We start from the raw sequence: 10,794 nt of genomic DNA, 5'->3' as shown, positions 1-10,794 counted from the left end.
AGTTGAAGTCCACCCATTTTAATGCTGGGGTTGAGAAACACTGACTTAGCTGGCCAAGATGATATGACTTTTGTAACAGAATCATCAGTGCTTGGAACACTTTACCTGACTCTGTGGTCTCTTCCCATAATCCTAAAAGCTTTATCCAAAAACTTTCTACTATTGACCTCACCCCATTCCTAAGAGGACCATAAGGGGCGTGCATAAGAGCACAAGAGTGCCTACCGTTCCTGTCCTATTGTTTTTCTTTTCTTCTTTCTATATATATGCTTATACCTCCTTATATTTACCCACATATGTTTATATACTATATAATCTTTTGTATGATTCCTACATATATTTTTGTGACAAAATAAATAAATAAATAAAGATCTAAGGAGGGAATTCTGGGAATTGAAGTCCACACACATCTTAAAGTTACAGAGGTGAAGAAACACTGAGCTAGCTGTCCAGATCGAACGGGGGGGATTCTGGGAGTTGAAGTCCACCCACAAGGGGAGACTTCTGGGAGTCGAAGTCCACCCATCTTAAAGAGACTGAGGTTAAGAAACACTGAGCTAATTTGCCAGGATGTAAGGGGGGCTGGGGATTCTGGGAATTGAAGTCCACGCACGAAGAACTGAACCACTCTTCCCTAGCTGTTTATGAGCAGCAAAACCAAATAAGAATGGTTGCCCACCGCCCACCCCATCAAAAGTCAAGAGGAGAAAAAAAAAAATATATGTCTCGATTAAGTTGATTTTTTCCAGTTTGCAGAATTCTTCCCCCCCCGGCCTCTTTCTTCTTCCAAAGGAGACCCCGCTGGAGCGTCCTCAACACCGCCAGGGTCCACGATGTTCGGTTGGATGGGAGGGGCCCTGCTGTGCGCCGTTTCTGGGCTGGTCCTCCTCATTGTTGCCACAGCGACGGACTTTTGGATGCAGTACCGATACTCCGGCAGCCTCAGCAACCAAGGGCTCTGGCGCTTCTGTGTGGGGAACAAATGTCACCCGCACACCATCACCCTCGGTGAGGACACCGTGGCAGGGGGCTGGAAGAGGGGGCTGTTTTCAGTGCATCGCCCTAAGAGTCCCTTGGGCTGGTTTAGTGCAGGGGGGGGTGTCCAACCGTGGCAACTATAAGACCTCTGGACTTCAACTCCCAGAGTTCCCCAGCCAGCGGGTCTTAAAGCATGGCTGACTAGGGAATTCTGGGAGTTGAAGTCCATGGGTCTGAATAGAATAGAAATAGGAATAGAAATAATAGGAATGGGAATAGGAATAGGAATAGAAATAGAAATGGGAATAGGAATAGGAATCGACTGGACTGGACTGGACTGGACTGGATTGGACTGGACTGGACTGGACTGGAATAGAATAGAATAGAATAGAATAGAATAGAATAGAATAGAATAGAATAGAATAGAATAGAATAGAAATAATAGGGATAGGGATAGGAATAGGACTGGACTGGACTGGAATGGAATGGAATGGGAAGGGAATGGGAAGAGAAGGAAAAGGAAGGGAAGGGAAGGGAATGGGAATGGGAATGGGAATAGAATAGAATAGAATAGAAATAATAGGGATAGGGATAGGGATAGGACTGGACTGGACTGGACTGGACTGGAATAGAATAGAATAGAATAGAATAGAATAGAATAGAATAGAATAGAATAGAATAGAATAGAATAGAATAGAATAGAATAGAATAGAATAGAATAGAAATAATAGGGATAGGGATGTGGATAGGGATAGGGATAGGAATAGGAATAGGAATAGGAATAGGAATAGGAATAGGAATAGGACTGGAATAGAATAGAATAGAATAGAATAGAATAGAATAGAATAGAATAGAATAGAATTCGGAGGGGACCTTGGAGGTCTTCTAGTCCAGCCCACTCCCCAACCAGGATAACCTATATCATTTCTGTTGCCAAGGTTGGACACCCCTGGTTTAGGACATCCTCTGAGCATCTATACAGGTAGTCTTCGACTTACGATCATTCATTTAGTGACTGTTCAAAGTTACTATGGTGCTGAAAAAGTGACTTATGACTAGTCCTCGCGCCTACGACTATGGCCATGTCATGTGGTCAAAATTTGGCCACTTGTCAGTCGCCGTGTATTAATTAATTTATTTAATTTGTACATCCCGCCTTTATTACATTTGCAATTACTCAAGGCAGTGAACGTATCCAACATACCTTCCTCCTCCTATTTTCCCAATAACAACAGCCTTTTGAGGTGGGTTTAGAGGAGGGGGGGACAAAGTGGCTTTCGTGGCTAAGGCGGGACTAGAACTCACCGTCTCCTAGTCATTGGCCCAAAATCACCCAGCTGGCTTTTATGGCTAAGGCAGAACTAGAACTCACCATCTCCTGGTGATTGGCCCAAAGTCACCCAGCCGGCTTTCATGCCTAAGGTGGGACTAGAACTCACCGTCTCCCACTTTCTAGCCTGGTGTCTTCTCCACACGGTTGCAATGTCCTAGGATCGCGTGGTCACCATTTGCGATCTTTCAAGCTGGCTTCCCACAAGTACAGTCAACGAGGGAAGGCGGATTTGCCTAATGACTGCACTTAATTCACTTAACAACGGCAGCGATTCATTTAGCAACCATGGCAAGAAGGATGGTGGACGATCAGAACTCTGGGTTGTAAGTAAACTCTGGGAAGGACCGTCCTGACTTCGAACGGTCGTTCAAAGCGACTGGTCGTTAAACGAGGACTAACCGTACTGACTTTCTCAACTTGAAGCTTGAAGCGTTTCACGGTAAAGAACCAATGGGTCTTGCTCCCCACACAGCTTTCTGGGACGCCACGAGAGCCTTCATGCTCATCTCCATCCTGTCCTCCTTCGCTGGGATCATCCTGGAGCTGATGACCTATTCTGGCACCAACCGGTTCTCCCGCAGTCGCTCTGCAGGGGTCACCCTCTTGATTGCAGGTAGGTGGGGCTGGCTGGGGGATTCTGGGAGATGAAGTCCACCTACCTTCAAGCTGCCAAGCCTGACAAAACCACCACTCTATCCAGATAAGCAGTGTAGCTTCGAGCACCTGGAAATGAGCAAGGGGATTGCATTAACAGAGGGATACAATCAAGATCAAGGGAGGTACTACTACCACTTTATAAAGCCTGAGTAAGGCCACACCTAGAGTATTGCATCCAGTTTTGGTCACCACCCTATAAAAAAAGAGGTTGAGACTCTAGAAAAAGTGCAGAGAAGAGCAATCAGGATGATGAGAGGACTGGAGGCTAAAACATACGATGAACGGTTGCAGGAACTGGGCCTGTCTAGTCTAGGGAAGAGAAGGACCAGGGGAGACAGGAGAGCATCTTCCAATATCTGAGGGGCTGCCCCAGAGAGGAGGAAGGGAGTCCAGATATTCTCCAAAGCGCCCAAAGGCCAAACAAGGAATAAAGGAAACTGAACAAGGAGAGATTCAACCTGGAAATAAGGAGACATTTTCTGACAATGAGAGCCACCAACCCATGGAGCAGAAGTTGCCTTCAGAAGTTGTGGGAGCTTCATCACCGGAGGCTTTCAAGAAGAGACTGGGCTGCTCTCTGTAAAAAATGGTGTAGGGTCTTCATGGGCAGGGGATTGGATTAGATGACCTACAAGGTCCCTTCCAACTCTGTTAATCCGTATCTATCTATATCTGATTACTAGAAGTCAACACGAGTTTGTCAAAAACAGATCATGCCAAAGAAATCTTATTTCATCCTTTGACAAAGGGACTAACTTAATGGATCAGCGAAATGCCGTGGACATAATATACTTGGACTTCAATAAGGCATTTGACAAAGTAGACCGCAATCTACTTCTTGGTAAGCTAGAAAAATGTGGGGTAGACCAGGGGTCTCCAACCTTGGTCCCTTTAAGACTTGTGGACTTCAGCTTTGCTGGCTGAGGGACTCTGGGAGTTGAAGTCCACAAGTCTTAAAGGGACCAAGGTTGGAGACCCCTGGGATAGACAGCATCACCACCAGATGGATTTGTAACTGGCTGACAAATCACACTCAACATGTAGTCCTTAATGGAGGTACATCTACATGGAGGGAAATAAGCAGTGGGGTACCACAAGGTTCTTTCTCAAGCCCAGGACTCTTCAACATCTTCATAAACAATTTAGATGAGAGGATAGAAGGGGAACCCATCAAATTGGCAGATGATACCAAGATGGTAGGAATAGGCAACATTTTAGAAGAAAGGCTCAAGATCCAGAACGATCTTGACAGACTTGAACGTGGGCAGGATAAGAAGCAACGGATGGAAACTAACCATGGAGAGAAGCAACCTAGAACTAAGGAGGAATTTCCTGACAGTGAGAGCAATCAACCAACGGAACAGAAGTTGCCTTCAGAAATTGTGGCTGCTCCGTCACTGGAGGTTGGACAGCCCGTGTGTCCAGAATTATTGTGAGGTTCCCTGCTTGACTAAAGGGTCGGGCTAGAAGACCTCCAAGGTCCCTTCAAACCCTCCTATTCTATGTCGGGGTGTCAAACTCAAGGCCCCGGGGCCAGATCAGGCCTGTGGCGTGGTTAGATCCACCCTGGAAACAGCGAAGGACTGGTCTGCAGTGCCTCTGCCACCAAAAATGGAGTTTGGTGAGCTCTGTTTTTGCAGGCAGAGGGTTGCAGGGGACCATCCCTGCCGAAAACAGAGATCGAGTGCCCGTTTTTACTGGCAGAGCGCTTGGGCCCCCACAGGCGCCCCTGACACGAGTGACGTCCAGTTGGCCATGCCCACCCTGGCTACATCCACCCCAGCCTCCCAAGGCCAAACACAATCCTGATGCGGCCCTCAATGAAGTCGAGTTTGCCACCCCCGTTCTTGTGTTCTAAGCCCAGTTTGATATTTTCCCCCCCAAATTTATATCATTCCATAAAACCATCGTTTCGTTCCCAGGACTCTTCGCCTTGCTGGGTCTCTCTGTCTACACTGGCGTGACCGTGAATTTCTACGGCAAGCGTTACGCTGACTGGCGTTTCTCCTGGTCGTACATTCTGGGATGGATCGCGGTTCTCCTGACCTTCTCAGCAGGTATTGGCGCTCTGCGAGCGTGCAGCGGGGTTCCCCTCGTCTTCCAGATCCTGAGACCCCCCCAGTGGGGCTGAGGGTCCCTCATTGCTGGATTCCCGAGTCTTCGTCCGATTGTACAGGTCGTCCACATCTTATAACCGCAACGGAGCCCAAAATTTCCATTGCTAAGCAAGACAGTTGTTTTTGCCATCGTTTTGTGACATTTCTAGCCATCGTTGTTATAAATGAGTCACTGCAGCTGTTAAGTTTGTAACACGCTTGTTAAGCGACTCTGGCTTCCCCACATTGACTTTGCTCATCAGGAGGTCACAAAAGACCCCCCCCCCCGTGGACACTACAACCGTCATAAATATGAGTCAATGGACAAGTGTCCAAATTTTGATCATGTGACTATAAGGATTCTTGGGTGTGAACGGGTGAAAAACAGTGGTAAGTCACCTTTTTCAGTCCCGTTGCCACTTCAAACAGTCACTAAACGAATGGTTGTAAGTTGTGGACTACCTCTGCTGTGTGTTGGCGTGTGTGTTTGTGTTGTCTTATAGATCAGGGGTCTCCAACCTTGGCAACTTTAAGCCTGGTGGACTTCAACTCCCAGAATCCTGGGAATTGAAATCCACCAGGCTTAAAGTTGCCAAGGTTGGAGACCCCTGTTATAGATTGTGTCCTTGGGAACTCCACCGTTCACCCACTAAAATAGAATAGAAGGAGCTGGAAGGGACCTCCGAGGCCTTCTAGTCCAGCCCCCTGCTCAAGCAGGAGAACCTATATACCATTTCAGAGTTAAGGTGTTAACTTCAAGATGTGCAAACTTCAACTCCCAGAATCAGTTGACTTTGTATATAATATACAAATGAATGAAGACTATTGCTTAACATAGTTTAAGCTGCCCTGAGTCTTCGGAGAAGGGCGGGATATAAATGCAAATAATAAAAAAAAAAAAATGAGAAACACCGAACTCTGGGAAATTTCTCCATAAAGCCAAATAAAGTGATGGCAATTTGGGTGAAGAAGAGGGCATCAACCAACAGCTGGAAAAGACCTACTGGTATAGTTTCAGGGGTGTCACCCTTGATTTCATTGAGGGCCACATCAGGGTTTGTTTGGACCTCGGGGGCCCGGGGGTGGGCATGGGTATGATTGGCATGGTCAGCATGACGTCATTCGTGTCAGGGGGCACCTTGGTGGCCAAGTGCTAAGGCAGGACTTCCCTGAGACCCTCCCTCACTTTCATTGTAATCTCCTCCCTCCCTCCCTCCCTCCCTTTTCTTCTTCTTCCTTCCCCTCTTTCCTTCTCCTTTCTTCTTCCTTCCCCTCTTTCCTTCTTTTTCCTCCCTTACTCTCTTCCCATCTTCCCTTTTTCTTTTTCTTTGTCTTTCCTTTTTCCCTTTCTCCTTTCCTGTCCCTTCTTGGATGCTCAAATGCAAAAGGGGAAGAAACGTTTCTCCTTTTGCTTTGTTTTGAGTTTGTTTTGCTAGCCCTTCCTCGGCCCTGTGAAAACGGAGGCCGGAGGGGGGGGGTGTCCGTGCTGGCAGAGGCATGGCAGGCTGGTCCTTTGCTGTTTCCAGACCAGATCTAAGGACCCCATGGGCCGGATCCAGCCCGCTGGCCTTGAGTTTGAAATCCCTGGTATCGTTGTTTCTCAATAATGCCAATAATTGGGGCAGATATGGCGGAAGTGGGGGCCCGAATCATGTTCGGGGAGTGCGTGCCCACTGTCTGCAAGCGATCACGCACTCCGGTCCCCCTGACTTCTCCCGTGCCCCGAGTGGCTTGAATCCCCAGAGTCTGGGCCTTCGGCTGATGTTGTGCAATGCCAGGTCCATGGTAAATAAAGCCCCCCTCATTTGCGATCTTATACAGGAGGGAGGTGCGGACCTGATAGGCATCTCGGAGACCTGGTTGGGCATGGAAGGGGGGGCTCCCCTGGTAGAAATGTGCCCACCGGGTTTCCGTGCATTCCATCGGCCGAGGGCCCGGGGTAGGGGTGGGTGGGTGGCGGTTATTATTAACGAGAGTTTAGAGCCAAGGGAGGACACTGTACCACAGATAGCCGGATGTGAGTCCCTTTTTGTGAAGTGGGGCCTGGGGATGCAGGTGGGTTTGCTGATCACGTACCTGGCTCCTTGCTGTGTGACAGAAACCCTGCCCGAGTTGCTGGATGTGATCGCCGGGATGGCAGTTGAAACCCCCAGACTTACGTTTATGGGGGACTTTAACCTGCCGTCGGTTGGTGGAGCATCCACGTCGGCTCGGGAGTTCATGGCTTCCATGATGGCCTTGGACCTGACCCAGTTAGTAAATGGTCCCACCCACATCGGGGGAAATACTCTGGACTTGATTTTTGTCTCTGGACAGTAGTTGAATGATCTGGAGTTAGGGGACTTAGTTATTAAACCCCTGTCATGGTCAGACCATTCGCTCCTTCAACTTGACTTTCGAACCGCCAACCCCCTCCACAGGGAGACAGAGCTGGTTTGCTGGTTCTGTCCCAGGCGCCTGATGGACCCAGAGAGGTTCCAAATGGAGCTTGGGCCATTACCTGAGGATTCAGCCCATGGCTCGGCTGGAGAGCTAGTCGCCGCCTGGAATAGGGAAGCTGCTGGGGCTCTAGATCGCGTCATGCCTTTGCGGCCTCTGACTCGGTGCCGATCTCAATTAGCTCCTTGGTACTCTGAGGAGCTGAGAGAGATGAAGTGCCGGAAAAGATGCCTAGAGAGCAATTGGAGGTCCAGCCGTTCCGAATCTGACTGGACACTAATAAGGTCTCACATTCAGACCTATCTAGTGGCGATGAGAGTGGCAAAATTGGAGTATTTTTCCGCTCTCATTGCATCGGCAGATAATCGCCCAGCCGCCCTGTTCGGGGTGACTCGCTCTCTCCTTTATCAGAGAGCAGCGGAGGACCCCTTGCATGGACGTGCTGAGGAGTTTGGGCAATATCTGCACGATAAAATCGCTCAGATTCGGTAAGGTCTGGACTCAGATTGGGTAGGGTCAGGCAGGGTGGAGGAGACTGGTCTTGGGGTTTCCATCTGGGAGGAGTTCGATACTGTGGCTCCTGAGGACATGGACAGGATACTGGGGAGGCTGAATGCGACCACATGTTTATTGGACCTGTGTCCCTCCTGGCTGGTACTGGCCACCTGGGAGGTTACAAGAGGCTGGCTCCAGGGAATTGTCAACGCTTCGTTGGTGGAGGGTGTCTTCCCTACCGCCTTGAAAGAGGCGGTGGTGAGGCCCCTCCTCAAGAAGCCTTTCCTGGATCCAGCTGTTTTGGCAAATTATCGTCCTGTCTCCAACCTTCGTTTTGTGGCGAAGGTTGTTGAGAGTGTGGTGGCAAGACAGTTCCCCCAGTACCTGGATGAAACTGTCTATCTGGACCCATTCCAGTCCAGCTTCTGGCCTGGTTACAGCATGGAAATGGCTTTGGTCGCGTTGGTAGATGATCTCTGGAGGGCCCGGGACAGAGGTTGCTCCTCTGTCCTAGTCCTATTAGATCTCTCAGCGGCTTTTGATACCATCGACCATGGTATCCTGCTGCAGCGGCTCGAGGGGCTTGGAGTGGGGGGGGGCACCGTTTACCAGTGGTTCTCCTCCTACCTCTCTGACCGGTCGCAGACGGTGTTGGCAGGAGGGCAGAGATCGGCCCCGAGGCGCCTCCTATGTGGGGTACCACAAGGGTCGGTTCTCTCGCCCTTCTGTTCAACATCTATATGAAGCCGCTGGGTGAGATCATCCGTGGTTTTGGGGTGAGATGTCATTATACGCTGATGACACTCAGCTGTATATTTCCACCCCTAACCACCCCAACGAGGCCGTCGAAGTGATGTCCCGGTGTCTGGAGGCTGTACGGGTCTGGATGGGGAGAAACAGGCTCCAACTCAATCCTTCCAAGACCGAGTGGCTGTGGATGCCGGCATCCCGGTACAGCCAGCTGCTCCCATCGCTGACTATTGGGGGCGAGTCGTTGGCCCCCACGGAGAAGGTTCGCAATCTAGGCATTCTCCTGGATGCACGGCTGTCGTTAGAAGATCATATGACGGCCATCGCCAGGGGAGCTTTTTATCAGGTTCGCCTGATACGCCAGTTGCGTCCTTTTCTAGACCGGGCTTCCCTCTGCACAGTCACTCATGCTCTCGTCACATCCCACCTGGACTACTGCAATGCTCTCTACATGGGGCTCCCCTTGAAGGGCACCCGGAAGCTCCAACTGGTCCAGAATGCAGCTGCGCGGGTGATAGAGGGAGGCTTCCATGTGACACCTCTCCTGCGCGGTCTGCACTGGCTCCCGGTGGCCTTTCGTGTGCAATTCAAGGTACTGGTTACTACCTTTAAAGCACTCCATGGCATTGGACCAGGTTATTTATGGGACCGCCTACTGCCACTGGTAGCCTCCCATCGACCTGTGCGCTCCCACAGGGAGGGCCTCCTCAGGGTGCCGTCGGCTAAACAATGTCGGCTGGCGACCCCCAGGGGGAGGGCCTTCTCTTTGGGGGCTCCGGCCCTCTGGAATGAGCTGCCTCCAGGGCTTTGTCAACTCCCCGACCTCCGGACCTTTCGCCGCGAGCTGAAGACGCTTTTGTTCCATCGCGCAGGGCTAGCCTAAATGCAGTTTTAAATGGGGTTTTTTATTCTTATTTTAGCTTTTCTATGCCATATATTGAATCAGTTTTTTATATTGTTTTTAATCTGTATTATATGTATTTTTATTGGCTGTAAACTGCCCTGAGTCCTTCGAGAGAAGGGCGATATACAAATTGAATAAATAAATAAATTGGGTTAAGCTATTTCTTCCATCTTGGAAAAATAGTGAGAAATTTGGGCTAAGTTTCTAATTACAAAACAAAATGCCCAAAACAGCCAAGCCTGGACAGGGGTAAAGGTGGGAATATAACTGACCCTAACCCTCTCCCCCTTTTTTCCCCCAGCTCTCTTCCACTTCTGTGCTGTCCGCAGAAATTTGTCTACCGGTGGATCTGGCGGGACGAGTGGTTGACTCAACTTCGTGGCACCCTCCTGGCTGAAGTCCATCCCATCCGGACGCCAACGACCCCCCCTTGTGCAGCCACGTGGCCCCCTCATCCGTGTTCTCCCTCCTCTGCCAAGTGCCCCCAGTGGGCTGGCTAATGCTGAGAGGCCACTAGGGCTAGTCCTCGACTTACGAACAGAACCGAGCCCGCAATTTCCGTAGCTAAGTGTTGTGAGTTTTGGCCTCATTTTATGAGCTTTCTTTGCCACCGTTGTAAAGTGAATTACTGCCGTCGTTCAACGAATCATCGCCCTTGTTGAAGGGAATCTGGGCTTCCCCATCGACTTGACTTGTCGCGAAAGTCACAAAAGGGGAATCCCCTGACCGCCCCCTACCCCGGGGGACACTCTTGTCCGTCGTAAATACGAGCTAGTTGCCCTGCGTCTGAATTTTGATCACGTGGCCATAAGTTTGCTGCCAATGGTCCATAAGTGTGAAAGTCACTTTTCTCCGCTTTAAACGGTCACCAGACAAACTGTTGTTAAGTCGAGGACTACCAGTACAAAGACTAAGGAAATGCTTTTTTCACGTTCACTTAAATGCACAAAATCACAACCCACCTACCCCCCGGTCCACAAAGTACGCTGGCTAGGTTCACACAGCAATTCAGGCAGGAGGGAACATTTGACTTCACCCTCGTTCTGGGCCTGCTCAGCAGGTTGAACCACGAAGGAAGAGACCGGGTGGCTGGTGTTCACACAACACCACAAGACCCACAAATCGTTAACTCAGTTTAGAAC

The 10,794-nt window shown here is 49.8% G+C and overlaps 1 protein-coding gene across 1 annotated transcript; it reads left to right on the top strand.

The window, feature by feature from the left end:
• Nucleotides 1-833: 833 nt before the first annotated feature.
• Nucleotides 834-10,152, top strand: LOC131186833 (lens fiber membrane intrinsic protein-like). Its single transcript, XM_058160758.1, has 4 exons — nucleotides 834-1,008; nucleotides 2,784-2,924; nucleotides 4,891-5,089; nucleotides 9,954-10,152. The coding sequence occupies exons 1-4, from the start codon at nucleotides 834-836 to the stop codon at nucleotides 10,150-10,152; spliced, it is 714 nt and encodes a 237-aa protein (XP_058016741.1).
• The last annotated feature ends 642 nt before the right edge of the window (nucleotides 10,153-10,794 follow it).

The sequence above is a fragment of the Ahaetulla prasina genome, chromosome 17 (assembly GCF_028640845.1).
Source record: "Ahaetulla prasina isolate Xishuangbanna chromosome 17, ASM2864084v1, whole genome shotgun sequence".
Taxonomy (NCBI): domain Eukaryota; kingdom Metazoa; phylum Chordata; class Lepidosauria; order Squamata; family Colubridae; genus Ahaetulla; species Ahaetulla prasina.
The sequence above is the reverse complement of the archived record's forward strand: the minus strand, read 5'-3'. Positions and strand labels throughout refer to the sequence as shown.